Source organism: Ursus arctos, unplaced genomic scaffold (assembly GCF_023065955.2).
Source record: "Ursus arctos isolate Adak ecotype North America unplaced genomic scaffold, UrsArc2.0 scaffold_25, whole genome shotgun sequence".
In the NCBI taxonomy this organism is placed as follows: domain Eukaryota; kingdom Metazoa; phylum Chordata; class Mammalia; order Carnivora; family Ursidae; genus Ursus; species Ursus arctos.
In genome coordinates, this window is record NW_026622930.1 from 3,690,188 (window position 1) to 3,706,765 (window position 16,578).

General features: G+C 50.5%; 1 protein-coding gene across 10 annotated transcripts in view; it reads right to left on the bottom strand.

Moving 5' to 3' along the window:
• The window catches only part of PPP2R5C (protein phosphatase 2 regulatory subunit B'gamma), a 120,632-nt gene extending 104,218 nt beyond the window's left edge, over nucleotides 1–16,414 (bottom strand). For all 10 annotated transcript variants that reach the window (XR_007190279.2, XM_057318659.1, XM_057318652.1 and 7 more), the window contains exons 1-3: nucleotides 16,301–16,414; nucleotides 15,361–15,426; nucleotides 1,919–2,081 (exon numbers count right to left, since the gene is read on the bottom strand). Coding sequence is in view for 9 of the 10 variants with exons in the window: in XM_057318659.1 (XP_057174642.1) it covers nucleotides 1,919–2,081; nucleotides 15,361–15,426; nucleotides 16,301–16,327 (256 nt within the window). In the remaining variant the exon portion in view is untranslated. The remainder of the gene's footprint in view (nucleotides 1–1,918; nucleotides 2,082–15,360; nucleotides 15,427–16,300) is intronic.
• Nucleotides 16,415–16,578: the final 164 nt, after the last annotated feature.

Consider the following 16,578-nt stretch of genomic DNA (forward strand, 5'->3'; position numbering starts at 1 on the left):
TGTTTGGACACCCAGCAGTGGAGCACCTGAAAGATCAACGTGACAGACAAAAATCAGAGAAGTGGGCAGAACCGGTCTCTTCAGAGACTGACTTTGGTTTCCCGACACTAATGGGAGTGGAAGGCGATGGAATGCTTATCTTTGTGGTTCTGAAGGAAAATAACTCCACCTGCAACTCAACCCTCAGGGAACATCTTTCAAGAATGAGGGCGGGATAAAGATATTTTCTAGATAAATAAACAAAGAATTTGCCACCTCTAGACTCTCATTAAAGAAAATTCTACACGACGTATTGAAACAGAAGGAAAGCGATCCCAGGAGGAAAGCTGGAAATGCAGGCAGGAATGAAGAACAAAGTGATAAATACGTGGGTAAGTCCAAATCGCCAACAGAATACAACAAAAATACTGCTGTGGAGGAGTTTTAAGGGCTGGAAGAAAAAGTCAAAGATCCAGCAGTGGAGGGTCTCAGAAGACCGCAATAGCAGCCCTGGGTTTTTTGTTTGTTTGTTTGTTTGTTTTTTAATTATCGGACTTCAAGGCTTACAGAAAAACTGAATGTGAAGTACAGAGTTTCCATATCACCGGCCACCTGTTTCCCATTATTAACGTTCTGCATTCGTGTGGGTGCATTTGCTACAACGATGAGCCAATACTGACAACATCATTATTAACTAAATACCATCGTTTCTCCAAGAGGGTTTGTTCTTCGCGTTATATACTCTATGGGGTTTGACAAATGCCAAATTGCATGTATTCACTGTCCTAGTATCGTACAGAATAGGTCCACTGTCTTGAAAATCTCCTATGTTCCATCTAGTCATCCCTCCCCAACATGAGTTAGTATGCATATTACCTACAACGAAGCTAAACCAAATATAAGCCAGATTCATGCCCTGTAAGCTGCAGGGACAGCCTGGATTCCTAGCAGAGAGGGGCAGAAGTGCATCTGTGAATCCATACATTCCTCCCTCCCTCCCTCCATCCCTTCCTTCCTCTGTTCTTCCCTCCATCCCTCCCCCTGCCTGGCACGTCTGCACTGAGCCCTTGCTATCCGCCCTGCAGCGTGGAAGGCACTGGAACACACCTGTAAGGATGATGCACTTCCTGCTCTGGGTTCACACATCTTGCGAAAGACCCACTGTTATGAACTGGAGGTACGAAAAACGTCGGATGTTTTATTACACTAGTCTTATACTTTAGTAAATACGAAGGTTTTCAGAGGTTCATGTTTGACTTTGGGGTCCTTACCCTACATTCCTTGATTTTATGTACTTCAACCTCAACATCTCCTAGGGGAGTACTTATAGGGATTGAACACCATCAGATGGAAAGAGGCAACCGTGCCATTTTGGGGGAAATTCAAAGCAAAGGGCACCCTTCCCTGACTAATGTCAAATAGGAAACCCCTGGGCAGCGTAAGCCCCAAATGAGTCTTACATAAGAAGAAAGTCCACAAAGGACTAAGATTACAGTTCTCACTTCTACAATACCAGGAAAGCAAGGAGGCTCTACCATGGTTTTAAAACCTACTTCCTTGCATGGCTCCTTTCCGAATCTAGAGCTCACAGGTGACAAGTGCAAGAGGAGAATCACTTGAAGGGAACACCAACTAGCCTGGTTACGATTCACAGAAAGAGATTTAAAGACTCTCCTCTGGCTTTTCTAGTGTGTTACACAGAACACAATCGTGATTACATTTTTATCTCAAACAGCTCTGGAATCTGAAATATCAGTTGGGTAAATCAGTTAGTGGCATTTAATTGAGAAAACAAAACAACGAAACAAACCTCAATAACGAGACCTGAACAGAAAACACAAACACAGCAGAGGCAGAAGAAGCCGGCAACTACCCAACGTGACTCCTTCTCCCTAAGTGGGCACACTCTGACTTTTAAAAGACAAATAATACAAGTTACCTTTTAAAGACGGTAGTTTTTGAAGCTCTCTGTTATTGCTGGCGTTAAACCTGGAGGAATTTTGCCGCTTCTCTTTCTTCACTATGGGCTGAGGGACTGGCACTTTTATTTTGTTAGACACTGTCGATGGGGTGGCAGCTAGGCTGTTTTTCCTGCTGGAAATCTGTTTCCAAAATAAAAACAGAAACACATGCATACCTCAAACGGTTGTATTTTACAGCACAGTTAGAATCTGGAAAATATGCACGAGTCTTGCTCAGGGACAGCCCCCTTCACTCCGCCATAAACACTATTCCGTAAAGTGGCTGGAGTCTGAGCGACACCTCACCTCTAGAAATGCTGGATTTCGAGGTATTCATGGATAGACCCCATTTCTCACATTTTCCTTCAAACTTTCTACTTCTAAACATTTTCCATACAGGCTGATGTATATATAGGCTGATGATAATGACCCTCCAAAGATGTTCACATCCGAATTCCTGGAACCTGGAATAGGCTTCCTTACTTGGCAAAAGGGACTTTGGAACGGTGATGAGGTAGGGATCCCAGAGTGTCAGGATGGGCCCCATGTAATCACACAGTTTTCGACAAGACAAGACGAGGCAACACAGAAGCAGATGACAAAGCAGAGGTGAGAGCCTCAGGGAGACTGCAAGAAGTCAGAGGAAGGGGCCATGAGCCAAGAAGTGCCGGAGGCCTCTAGAAGCTGGAAGAGGCCTGGAAACGGATTCTCCTCCAGGGCTTCCAGAAAGAACTAGCCATGCTGACATCTAGATCTCGGCCCCATTTCAGACTTCTGACCTCTGGGACCGTAAGATAATCAGTCTGTGGTCATTTGCGCGGCAGCCACAGGGATCTCACAGAGCGGGCACCTCGCTGCTTCTCTGCCTGTACACCACTCGGCCCTCAGCAATCAGTAGGAGCGACAGAAAAGTGCTTGTCCCTCAAGCCTCAGGGAATGCTCTTCTTTCTAGCCTCCCCCTCCTTGCGTCCATCTCCAGGCTCCAGATTTAGTGCTCAACTCCGCACTGTGCTGCAATACCTCGGTTGTCTGAGGACACGTGGCTGACTTGTGAGGGGAGAAGGATTTGGGCAAACACCCAAGCAGAGGTGGGTGGGCGTCGAGGGCACGTGCAGCAGACACCTGTACAGGCCCATGGGGGCAAGGGCGCCCAGCGAGCGTCAACTTAGCATCGACCGTCAAGATTCTTTGTGCAAACTGCTCAGTCCTCCCACACCTCCAGTCCACCGAAAGGAACAGAGTTCATATGTGCGTGTGTGCTTCTGAAAAGCCGACCAAGCTCATCCTAGAAACACAAACCTACCGAGTCTCTTCCAATCACACTGAGCTAGGAGAGCAGACACACCAACTTAAATCCCCAACTATTTGTTCTTCTCCTTGAGTGGAACTTTTACTAAGAAGTCAGAGCAGCTTTATTTTTAAATAAGGTGCTTAGGAATATTTGGGAAGAGTTTTCCAAGAGCAGGACGCCCACATTCAGACAGGAATCTGAACTGGGAGTGAGGGCCTGGGCTCCCCTCCCTCCCACAGACGGCAGCTTCTTCCCTGAAAGGATTTTCCCAGATGTTGTCCTTAACATCTGTCATTCTTTCCATCTGATCGTGAAAGCTGGGTCTTCTTCTTAAAAACCCCGTCCATACCTCTCCTCCTCCCCAGAATTCCCCAAAAGCCCGTTTTCACTCCCCAGTCACAAACAGGTCTTCCTAGGCCATGTTCAGTTATATACACGTGTCTAGTAAAGCTGACACCTCCTTTCTGCCTTCTGTAATGCCCGCGCTCCACACGTGCTGCTCCCGCCCAGACAGAAGGGGACCGGCCAGCTCCTGCAACACAGCTTGGGACACCAGCATTGGGTGATGTGGCTACCTCACAAAACAGAGCTGCCTCTATGCACATCCACGGCCCATGCAGGACACACGCTGAGATGAGGCTTCAAACGTCGGCCAGAGCAAAAGTTATCCCTAAGACCTGTGGGCTCAGAGCCACCGGCTCCTCTGCGTGGGCCCTGCTGGCCTCGCTCCCCCAGAGCACTGTCCTCAGGGCAGGCAGAGTGAGCTTCTAGAAAGAAGACCTGGTCCCATCACCCAGGCTAACTCACTGTAGTCACTTCCCAGGGCTCCGAGCCTATTGGCTTCACAGTGCTCTACAGAGCCCCATGCTCGGGTCCCCAGCTCCTGCTCCGGCCAGCCCTGTGCCTCGGTCCCACTGTCACACTTCCCACCCTGAGTGCGGCTTCCTGACGCCTCTGCACCGTGCAGTCAGCTCCATGGGCTGCTGCCCGCCTGGCCGGGCTCTGCTATGAGGTGGCTGTTTTGTCTTTCCCCCGAAGGGATGTCAGCTCCAGGAGGGCTTGGATGCCTCGCTGGCCTGTCCTGCGAGAGTGGGGCACTGCCCCGCACCGGCCAGGTCAGGGAGGTCCCTCTGAGGGCACGTGCATGTGTGCTGGGGGACAGCATTCAGGCAGGGCCGCTGAGGGTGGGGGCTCAGTGCGACCACTGTCGCCGCAGAGCCCACTAGCCCGGGTCAGAGTCTGACCTTCACCTGACAGGCACCTGGAAGCCATGCAGGGGGGCTCTGAGTGGGGCGAGGGTGCAAGTCCATCTTCCTGTTCAAAAGGCGCCTCGGACGGCAGTGTGGACTGTGGATGGGAGGGGAGGAGGCAGACTTGGTGAATGGTCCAGACCACACACGGGACTGGTGGCCGCACTGGACCAGTGGCTGGCAGGTGCATGGGTGACGCAGAGTGCCAGCGGGGACACGGGAAACCAGCAGATGGGCAGGCACCGTGACGGGAAGGAGAAAGGGGCCGAGAAGTGGGTCGTGAGCACACTGGGTCCGAGCAAAAGCCATGGTGATGCCTCTCCTCACTCCCCCACGACGCTCTCTTCTTTCTGTGGACAAGGGCTGGAGTGCTGTCCTTGGTGTCCTGGCCACTGCCTGGCCGCTGTCAGACATCTTGTGCAAGCTGGATGTGAACTTGGAAGTTACCCGTCTGCACGGTCACTGAAGTCACCCCATGAGTGAGACAGCCCAGCAGAGCGTGGAGTGGAAGAGGTGGAGGTGGCGGGGGCCTGAGGAGGACGGGGCTGAGGGAAGAAAGCCTTTCAGGAAGGAGGAGGTCAACCCATGAAATGGCACTCAAAGCCAACATCTGCAGACTTGGACTTGGTATCCTGGGGCTGGTGGAGGCTGCTGAGGGCAGTGGGGCAGTGGGGAGAGGCTGCTTGGCTGAGGCCAAGGTGGGGAGGCCTGGAGTGTCCGTAATGACTTCGAGAAGGTGGCTGGGAAGAAGAGCGTCAGGCCAAGCAGCAGCGCCACAGCAGGGACCTCGGACCATCTGGAAGGCGAGGGCTTGACCACGCTGCATGCCGACAGGGGAGGCCACCGAGCGGAGGTCCGGCTGAGCGAGAACTGAGCGGGGAGCAGGATCTGGGCCCCGGCGTGCAGTGACAACAGAACAGAGGACGGATGGGACAGGACGGCTGTCAGTCTGACGCCCAGCAGGGAGCAAGAGATTGCCTGGCCTGTCCTGTGTGCGCAGACATACGAGGTCACCTGCAAGAAGCACTAGGAAGGGAGGCGAGGCCCAAGGAGGTGAGGATGGCCTGAAGGGGTCCCTGAACAGCAGAGCAGGGCAGGGGCCTGGAGAACAGAAACGCTCTGAACACATCTTTCTCCTCAGCGCCGAGTACCAGCATCCCACTGGACACGTACTGGTCGGTGCCCAGAGGGGGCACTGCCCACACAGAACTCTCCTTGCGCCCCCGACGGTCGCTGGGGCCCCCCAGCCTCCTCGCAGCCAGCTGCTGTCCTGAGCCCGAAGTAGGCCGGGGCCTGAGCAGCTGCTACCCCAGGGTGCGGCAGGGCCCTTCCCCAGAGGGATTGTGCAGGAAGCCGTGGAGCTAGACTTGGGATCTTGCTCGGTCCCTAGACTTCAGACACCGCCTCCCCTGTGTCCCACATCCAAGCAATTCTACTCTCTGACATCTTCGAAAATCCCCCCCTTCTGCAATTATACAATGCACAGCCAGCACTCTGGGCCAGAGACCATGAGGCACAGAGCTTGCGAAGCCCGTATCTGCACGCCTCGTAAGATCTTCCAAAAGTGCATTTGTCTGAAGAGTATGGTGCTGGCATAAAGACAGCCAAGACCACTCAATGGGAGAAGATTCTCTCCAATGGGTGGCGCTGGGACAACCCCGAAGTTGGTGACGGTCAGCCTCGAGTGTTATGAGGGCGAGAAAGGTGGTCTCCAAAGAAACCAGGCTGTCTAGGAAACAGGAAGGCTGGTAGTTCTGGAGCCGGCCCCTCAGAGCCAAGCTCTCTGCACCCTGGCCCTGCAGGGCCGGAAGCCACAGAGCCAGCTCTCAGCTCTGGCCTGTAAAGTGAGCGGTCAACTGACGAGCCCACCACGTCCAGCGCCCATGGCCCACTGTGCTGGGGCCTCAGCTCTGGGTACGCGGAACCTGGGCACCTGATGGGCCGCTGCCGGGGGTCCCCTGGTTTCAATTCTTGCCCCTCTACTTGTACACAGCAGCGGCAGAGAGCTTTTTAAATACTCGTCAGATCATCCCCCCTCCCTGCTCAAACCACCTCCATGGCTCCCCATCACCCTAAAAATGAAAAACCCCAATCCTACCAAGGGCCACTGACAAGATCCTACTGGACCTTCCTTGCTTCTGCCCCCTCTGACTTTATCCCTTCGGCTCAAGACGCCCTCATCTGTCTTCAGCCAGACTGCCTGCCAGCGGACACACAAGCTCACTTCCGCCCTCGGGCCTCTGCACTGGCCACTTCCTCTGGCTGGAATGCCCTCCTCCCCCGGGTCTTGGCACCACTGGCTCCTGCGTCACATTCGGGTGTCACCTTTAACATCCTCTCCCCGATGAGACCACCCCGGATCTCCTGCAGCCTCTGGAAACGCGCGAGCAGCTCTGCTAGCACAGTGACCAGAGGGCGCTCCTGGCGTGGATGGAGAGCCCCAGGGCCGCTGCTCTGCAGGCTGAGACCAAACGCCACTGGCTCCCCTTACGCCCACCAGCGCGAAAGCAAACGGGCCCTGCTGTGTGTCCCACACTGCCCCCCCAGCACGAGGGCCCTTAGCGCTCAGGAGGGTCTCTGAGTGTGCCTGTGGGGTGACTGTGAATGAGTCACCTGGAGGGAAGCATGCGATGGGGAAGCGATGGCCTACAGGGAAGAAAAATGACTTGGGGAGATAGAAAGGTCACCCCCGTGATGGACAGGGCGCCGTCCTCCAGGGCCTGGCCTCTGCCACGCGATGCTCCTTCCTGTAAGATCTGGACCACGGAGCTAACCGGCAGAGCAGGGGAGTTTTGCTCCTGAGAGCATGCATTAGGTGGAAGGAGAGAGGATCGATTTTTGTACTATTTTATTTTTTAACCATATGTGTTTCGACCACCGAAACACATAAAGATAAAACATCTAGATGGGGCGTCTAGGTGGCTCAGTTGTTTAAGCGTCTGCTTTTGGCTCAGGGCATGATCCCGGCGTTCTGGGATCGAGCCCCACATCAGGCTCCTCCGCTGGGAGCCTGCTTCCTCCTCTCCCACTCCCCTGCTTGTGTTCCCTCTCTCGCTGGCTGTCTCTATCTCTGTCAAATAAATAAATAAAATGTTTAAAAAAAAATCTAGAAAAGATGTTGAAGGGGATGGGAAGGACATTGTTGTCCCTGGATCTCCCTAAGCCTACTCCCTCGGGAGACTGTGCGGCCTTGTCTGCGTACCAGCTGCCCCTCTTTACCACGCAGGCAGGCCTGTGGTGAGCAGGGCCTCCTCCTTCTCACCCCTCAATTCCCTTCTCTTCCACCGTCCCCTTTTCCCCTAATTGCATCCACTTCCTTCTCAATTTGGTATTTCGTATTAAGAGTGATAGCTGACGGAGTTAAAATAAGTTACACACACTCAAGTTGGAATTATTCTGGAAGATATGGTGTTTAGCTGCTGTCCAGTGGCCGCCAGCCACATGCAGCTCCCAAGCACTGGAAATGTGGCTCGTATGACTAAGGAGCTGCATTTTTAAATTTAATTTGATTTTCATCCATTTTGAGGGCCACATGTGGCTAATGGCGAGCATCCTCCAGGCATTCTGGTGTTCCCGCTGGGCAAGAACAGCACGAGCTCAGAGCTGCCATCCCTTTAGAGCCCTGCTAAATCTCATCTCGATATTTGAAATACTGCAGATGAAGGAGATCCAGTGTCCTCAAACTAATTACCCCCTTCCCCCCTCCCCAGCACGCCCCCTCATTTGACTCTGGCCTTGTCCTCTCACTCCCCCAGGTGGAGGAAAGGAAGATGACAGCATTGCTTGGATTTGGATCTGGGAAGCTCTTGGGCTTCCTGCCCTGGCCCTTCCCAAACTCGAGTAGAAGCAGGGCCCTGGGAAGTCTTGGCTGACACAACACACTGACAGGAAGGTGCAAGATCATTACCTGTAACGTTGTGTCAAACCAGACACCATCGGGCCCTGACCTTGCTGGGCACCTGATGTTTCAAGGAAATGCTGCAGACTTTTTATAGTTGAAATCTTTCACATGAATTTTCCCTGTGACTTGGGGAAATATCACTGTGATTCATGTTGGTGGCAGACTGACTCACGCGGCACATGCAGGTGGAAAGCTCCCCACCCTGACACGCAGGGCTACAGGCGTGCACTCACTCCGCAACTGCTCTAACAGCGGAGCTCTGTGCTTCTTCCGCGAACTGGAACACTTGATAAATTATTTCATGTAATTCACTGAACCCTTTCTAGAATTATGTATCGTGTAGCAGAGCTTTTCCTGAAGAGGGAGCGGGATGCTGACTGCTCCCAGCTGCAACACACACCCTACTAGGTCCAACATGCTCTCTGGGGCTCCGTAATTTAATGGTGACCCTGTGTTTGCTTAGTGCTTTAAAGCATCTGTCTCCTCCAGTTGGGGTCTTGACAAGAAACGTGCTCCATCTTGTCCCATGTCTTCAGTAGCTGCAGGGTGTGATGGAGGGGGGGGCCAAGTTACTCCCAAGTCTACCGAACGCCCATGAGCAACAGATGGGACACTTCGTGAATAACAGAAACGGTCAACACTTCATTTCTTAACAGGTGAGGACCATAGTCTTTTTATGTCCCCCAGTGCTTGGACAGAACAAGACGATCAAAACAAAGTTTCTAACATGTATATAAAACTCATAAAATGTTTTTTTAAAATATACACTTCACCCTTAAATAACACAGGTTTGAACTGCGTGGGCCCACTTCCGTGAATTTTTTTCAATAAATACACTACACTTAAATGTATTTTCTGTTATGATTTTCTTTTTTTTTTTTTTTTAAGATTTTTTATTTATTTATGTGACAGAGAGACAGCCAGCGAGAGAGGGAACACAAGCAGGGGGAGTCGGAGAGGAAGAAGCAGGCTCGTAGCCGAGGAGCCTGATGTGGGACTCGATCCCAGAACGCCGGGATCACGCCCTGAGCCGAAGGCAGACGCTTAACGACTGCGCTACCCAGGCGCCCCCTGTTATGATTTTCTTAGCATTTTCTTTTCTCTGGCTTCCTTCTTATTATAAGAATACAGTATACAATAACCGTACCACACCAAACATGCATTAATTGGCTGTTTATGTTATCGGCAAGGCTACCCGTCAACAGAGGGCTACTAGTAGTTAAGTTCTGGGGGACTTAATAGTTATACAACAGATTTTTTGCTGTGTGTGTGGGGGGGGATTGGCACCCCCTAATCCCCATGTTGTTCAAGGGTCAAGTGTATATGTATGTTCCACTGAGAAAAATTCTCAAATAAACTCAAAACAAAAATTACAAAGTACTGAAGATCATATTGGAAACCTTATATTTAAAGGGAAATCTTAGTTTGAACTGCTTTAATTAAAATAAGATCTGATGAAACTGTACATCTTACCACCGACCTCCGGCGCAAAGCAAAAGCAAAAGCAAAACCAAAAACCCTCTTCTTAAAACTTTCACAGGACATTAGAAAAAGACCCAAGTACCATCATCTTCTGTTTTAGCCCACTGCTATTTATTTCAAACAGATTATACTGAAAGGAAACTTTGCATCAAAATTTCCTTAGAGGATCGAAAGATAAAGAAACGAGAGATTTTTTTCTTCCCTTCTAATTTACCACATCAGAAAACCCAGCAAGCTCATCGATGTGAAGCTCCCCTTCTTCCTGAGCACTATTAAAATCCACCGACAAACACTTCTGGCCTCCAGGTCCTCACAGCCATGGCAAGTGCAGAGAAGAATCAAGTTAAATCGCTGTCCTCGAGTACTTAATCTAGTTGGGGAGGCGAATCGAGGTAAACAAGTCGTCCAAGGCAGTATAAATGGTAAGTAACTGGTAGAGCCAATAATTGCTATTCAGATTTAAAAGATGGAAAAAAGAGGGGCCAAGATAGTGAGAAAAGCTTCCCTTAAATTTCAGAATAAATGAACCCGAGTTGGAGCTAAGACGACGAAGGGACTAAGGCAGGCAGTGAAGAGCATGGAGAGGATACCCCCCAAAGCAAGGTCTGGGGACCCTTAGGGGTCCTGTAGACACTTTCTGGGGTCTGTGCTTTTATGATAACACAAAGCCATGATGTGCCTTTATAAACATCATTAGGTCAAGTTTTCACAGGCTACAAGGCACTGGATATCAAAACAGACTAAATGCAGGAGCGGACGCAAGGAGCCAGCCAGCTTCTATTAAGCCAGACATTAACGAAGTTTGCAAAACATGGTGCAATGCCATTTTTCTCAGTAAATTTTTGTGAATAGTTATTTCTTGTAAAAACATGCGATTCACGCTAACACGTACTGGGTGTGTTACTATTAGATGAATTAACGAATATTTTAAAAACTTTGGTTTTAATTTCTAGTAAGAAAAGTTATCAGCTAAAATGAACCTAAATGAAAGCTCTTTGGGATCCTAATTTTTACGAGCATAAAAGGGTGCTGATGCCCCTTTGGTTTGAACACTGCTAAAGGAAGAATATGTATCAGGCATGATTTGCAAGCTGACGTACATACTTTGTGGAAGGGTCTTTCTAGAGCTCTGGTCTCACTGGGGGCCATTTTGCCCTCCAGGAAACATTTGGCAATGTCTGGAGACACCTTTGCTTGTCAAAACTGGAGGGGGTGTGGGGCCACCGGCATCTAGTGGGGAGGGCCAGGTGCTGGCAACCATCCTCCAGTGCACAGACCACAGGGCAGCGCCTCAGGGAAGCATCTGGTCCACCGTCAATGGCGCTGAAGGTGGGGCGCCTGCTCAGGCCAGCAGGTCTCACCTGGGAGGCACTTAGGGTCTGCCAAGTGCCCAGCTAGTCGCACGGTGACATGGAGGAGGAGCGAGCACTGGGAAGGGACAGGAAACTCACAGAACCTGCTCCTAACTCATATGCCCCCCAACCCACAGCTGATTATCCTCTGCAGAGCCTCCATCCTTCCCGAACATCAGGGCTCTGCGCAAAGACTACGCAGAGTGGCTGGGAAAGTGGGCCAAGACGTGGTAATCGAAGCAGGGAATTCCACCCCCACGCAATTGTCACTTAAGCACTTCAAAAAAAAAAATTAAAGTACTGGTCCTCTGGGTCCTCTCTGAGTTCACTGGAGTCCAGTTTAGGGTTGTGGGGAAAAAAGTGGGGAAAGAATGATGGGCAGTGTGGCAGGGGAGGCCCCAGTGACAGCGCGAGCTCAGAATGCAGCCTGCAGACAGTAGCTCTGGTGTTTCGGAGGAGGGGAGCCGGGGACTCTCCTCTTTGGAGGTGATCACAGCCGCCTCCCCAGCAAACACGCCTACCAACAAACCACTTCCACGGTCCTCCAACACTCAGGTTCAAATTCCTGCTACGCAGCTGAGTGACAAGATACTTTTCACAAAAATGTTATTTCTGTGACCATGTAATGGGTGTTACTGTTAGACGAATTACTATTTTTGACATTTTAGGTTTAATTTCTCAAGTGTGACTCCACCAGCTTTGCCTGTGGGACCCCAGCAAGTCTGGCTCCCTGTCTCTGCAACACCGAGGCAGGTTGGAGGGGATGTAAAGGTACAGATTATAGAGAGAAAAACGTTATGACTAAGGGTAGAAGGTGTCAAAATAAGCTAACAAGTTGGAGACAAGACCATTCAGCTTTCAGATATTATGTCAGAGTTGCGGTAGAGACTTTCAAACAAGACTAAGCTGAAGCAGGATATGTAACATATGTGACCAGAGAACAGCGCTCAAAACAACCTTTAATGTGCTTAAAACAAATCACTTTACAGACAGCATTAACACTTATAAAAACATAACTTTGGACACAGTATACAAATTAAAACAGCTACTATAAAAAAACACCATGGGATGGTCTCATCTTCCAAAATGGACTTTAGAAATCTGAGCGACGGATGAAGATTCTAAATATTCATCAAGTGGGCCTAGTTATGTTTGCACAGCTTGGAATGTGACACTGAGAACAGCTGCTCAGAGCGGAGTTCCCACCGTCAGTCTCCTAAGTCCCACGAGCCCACCTGCGGCCTTAAAAATGTGCCATGAAATAAACCCGTAAGTACTGGGTAGAAACTTCTGCTTCCAGGACACATGTGGATAAGTCGAATTTAAACATCCTATTTGAAAAAGAATAAAACAAAAAAAAAGTACCAATACACATCATTCAAGGAGCAGAAATTTCTAGAAAAATGTGCACAGCGGCAGTTACGACCTTTAATGGTATTTGGTTTCATCGGAAGATATATTCTGCCATACATCTCGCAGGGAAAACTTCTTTCAAGAGGGGTCATGACTAGTCTATCCCATATAGTTAAAAATGGTCAAATCTGAAACTCCCCATGTTTTTAGAGGTGAGGAAACAGGGCCACAGAAGTTAGGTGACATGACTTATGGCACTCAGGAGTCAGCATTTTTTTCTATTTAATCCCCAGGTTAAAATACCTTCCCCATACCACCCTATCCTTTACCGCAGGACTTCATCTTCCTTACTAAAAACCCTGTGCCATCAAATGTTCCTTTGTTTTAACCAAAAAGTGTTCTGTAGTATAAGCCACTTGTTCCCTTGTGCTCCGTGAGGCTAGGTTATACCCAGCCAGGATTTGAGTATAAGGACCTTTTCCAGTCTTGAAGTGGTGTGTTAAGTCAACCAAACATAGGCCACGTTCTTTTCACGTTTTCTCTGCTGAGATGATTTCCCAAGCCTGGCTACTCTGCTCAGGACGGACACTTGTGCTGCATGTCCCTCAGGCTGGGAAGTCCCGAATGGGGTAACTGCCCCCACACAGGTGAGTTCACAGGCGGACCCGAGCGAGAGCCGGCTGTGAAGGTGACATGACATTGAACAGGTCTGAAAGGCAGCACGGGAACAGCGGTCCTATTTGAACGGTTCAGGTTAAAAATATTCAAGTTCAGAGTAACGTTGCCAGGAGAGGAAAAGAGTGTGCAATGAGGGCTTCATGCACCTGAGCGGGCCAACCGTGTTTGGTAACTGGCTGGAGCCACAGGTGAAGAAGCGAGATGAAGACTGAGGAGGGAACCGACAATGAACAAAGTCAGGCCCAACCCAAAGTTCAGATGAACTGAAGTGCCTCAATTTGTACTCCCGCAAAATAATTTACACAGTCATCTGCCAACTGCCATGCTTAACATGCCATGTTGCCTCTGGTATCCTTATGAGAAGTAGTGAAGGGCCCACCATTTCAGTATTTTTCGGTGGTAATTTCAAGCTCTGTAGCTCCAGCTCTTAGACAGTAGCACTAGAAAAAATACAAAAAGACAAGTGGGGCATGACACTCAGGCACTGCAGGCCACACCTCAAGAGTCTTAAGCAACTGACAGTCTAGGAACCCAAACCACCTTAAACACATGCATTTTACATTCTAGTGGTTCTGTTTTCTTCAAGTTAACTGATGAACTTTTCAGGTTCAAACTTAACATTATCCATCCTGATAGTCTGGTTCTTTCTGCTAAAACGGGAATAAATGAACCATATACACGGCTACTCTTTGTCACATTAACGGTAAGAGGAGACAGGCGTGTGAGCGAGCAAGGTTGGGGGAGCACTGGAAGCCTTAGCAGTTTTAATGAAACATCAGTAAACAAAAGGAAAGAAGATGCATACACCCTTGCAGAGTGACTAAATTTCATTTAAATCAATTATGTAAAAAAAGTGACATGGAAGGAAGTCAAAAGCAAGAATAGCACAGTAAAACCTGATTATCTGCTATAAAGACAAGGCAGAGAAAAGACTGGCACCAATAATTCCCAACTACTGATATTTAAGGAACCTTTTGGATTTCTGCTTTTTTCTTTGGGGAGGGCGACAGATTTGCTGGAACAAACCACCTGCTGAAGAGGAGGGAGGCTTAGAAAGCACCAAATGATAAGGAAAAGATACCTTCCCAAACCCCCTGCCCTGGGGGGCTTAAAAAAAAAAAAGGCTACTGCCTATAATCACCAGTTAACTGTGTTTCCCCAGACAACACTGAACTCATTCTAATTTGACTTACAGGAAGGGGTCTGACACTTGCAAATTAATGTCATCTGTGATAAGACTGGAAACCTCAGTGATCCAGCTCTGGAGAACATGACACTAAAATCAAGCTGCTTCTCTGCTACCAATGATCCAAAAGGGCCTATTAGCTCTGCCTGCGTCCAGACAGCTCCTGGATCCTTAGCCTGAGGGGCTCTAGTTCAACAACTACTCACAAGGAAGAAAAGGCAAAGGCAAAGTGCTGGCACTGCAAATATTCTCAAAGCACAACGGTGCCAAGGAACGCCATCAACCCCACCAGGTAGACACCGTCCTCACTGACCATGCCGGCTGTTCTTCAATGAGCCCACAGTTGAGAAGTAAAGGAAGTCAGAACTGGCCAACGCAGAGAGAAAACAAGTAAAAGATGACAGAAGATTGTATAAAAATACCCAAACTAGCTAAACTGAAAGGTACCAACACCACTGGGGAAAGAGGCTATGGGAATCAGACATCCACAGAGCAGCCAGTATGAGACCCAAGCAGCAAAGACCACATCAGGGAAGCAAAGGTGATAGAAGGAGGAGCCACTGAGAGAGACGGACCTGAGCTGGCCATGGGCTTGCGAAGGAAGGAAGGGGAGGATCTGAAAGCTAAAAGGAGCATGAACAACTGGGGTGAAACGAGTCTCTGCAGGAGAGCAGCTAGATTTGAGGTGGGGGGTTATGAACTTGAAAATACCAGCTACACAGACACAACTTCCATAAACACATCCGTATTTTCCCAGACTGAATAAAAACCCAAAGAACTAAAATTTCAGGTTATGAAGGAGACTGGAAGAAAATCTCATGCAGGGAAACATTCTAGAAGAGCCTGGTTTTCACCACGCTGTTTTTCTGCCCTTAGTTAGAAGGTGTTCATGAAAAAAACGGAAAGGGAATATTTGAGAGCAGTTACCTCTGGTTCTATTATGTCTTGTCCTTCTTTTGAACTTTTTCCACTTTTCCCTGCTTTTGGTGATTCCTGGGAAACATCAAGCAAATCAATTAGGCTTCTCAATTTTTAGACTGCTAAACATCAGATAAACCAAAATGCAGTTTTAAAACGGATTTACACAATTTAACTGGAACTTCTGATAATTTTAATCAATACCAAGAAATTCTGCCTCACGTTAGAGATACAATACTGCGATGCGACACCCCCAACCCCAATTCAGATCCTCCTTGTTTTCTTGATCTGTATCGAGCGTTGAAAACTTCAAGCAGAAACAGATAAACCCACATGTAGGTGCTCTCGGCATTTTGATGGATCCACATCGCATCCCATTCTGGCCTCCCACCGTAAACCCCGCGAGCCGGGATTTCTGGGGTGACTCTGAGAAGCTAGGAGCTCCACCTGGAGCAGAAACGTATCCCCCCACCACCCCCAAATGCAACGCAGCACACTCACAGCCATCACCGCCGCCACCCAGGATAATAATAGTATTTCAGAGCCCCAGAGCGTCCCTCAGGAGAGCAGACAATTCTTCACCAGCGTGAAGCGGGGTCTATTCGCTCCCCTTCCACCCCGGCCCGGGGTCCCTCCAGGCGCCTGCAGCCCACCACCCTTCGAGCCTCTGCCCAGGCGTCTTCGAGCCTAGATCAACCACCTCCGCGACCGCACCTGCCCCCTCACGCCCACCGCGCGCGCTGCCCAGGGGCGGGCGCCCACGCCGCCCCCACCCCGCCCGGGGCCGTCGGGACCCCAGCCCGGCCTGGGCCCCGGCGCCCCCGAGCGGCGCTCCTGCGCCCTCGGGACCTGGAGCCCGCCGCACCCCGCTCCCGAGCAGTTCCCCGCCCGCCCTCCGCGCAGCCCCTTCCCCTCCCCGGCCAGTCCGGCGGCCCGGGCCCGGACTCACTTTCTCCTTCTTGTTTTTATTCGGCATGGCTGGTGCGGACTGCCACCGCCTGCCCTCCGCAGCAGCAGCAGCAGCGCGCCCGCCCCGGCCGTCGCGACCCCCGGCCGCCGCCGCCGCTGCCGCCGCCGCCGCCGCCGCCCGGGGACTGAGTCGCTCGCTCGCTCGCACTTCCCCTTTTCCAGGCTCCCACAGGCTGCGGCAGCCGCGGCGGCGGCGGCGGCGGCAGCGGCAGCGGCGGCGGCGGCGTCTCTCCGCCCCTCCCCCGGCCCGCCCCGCCC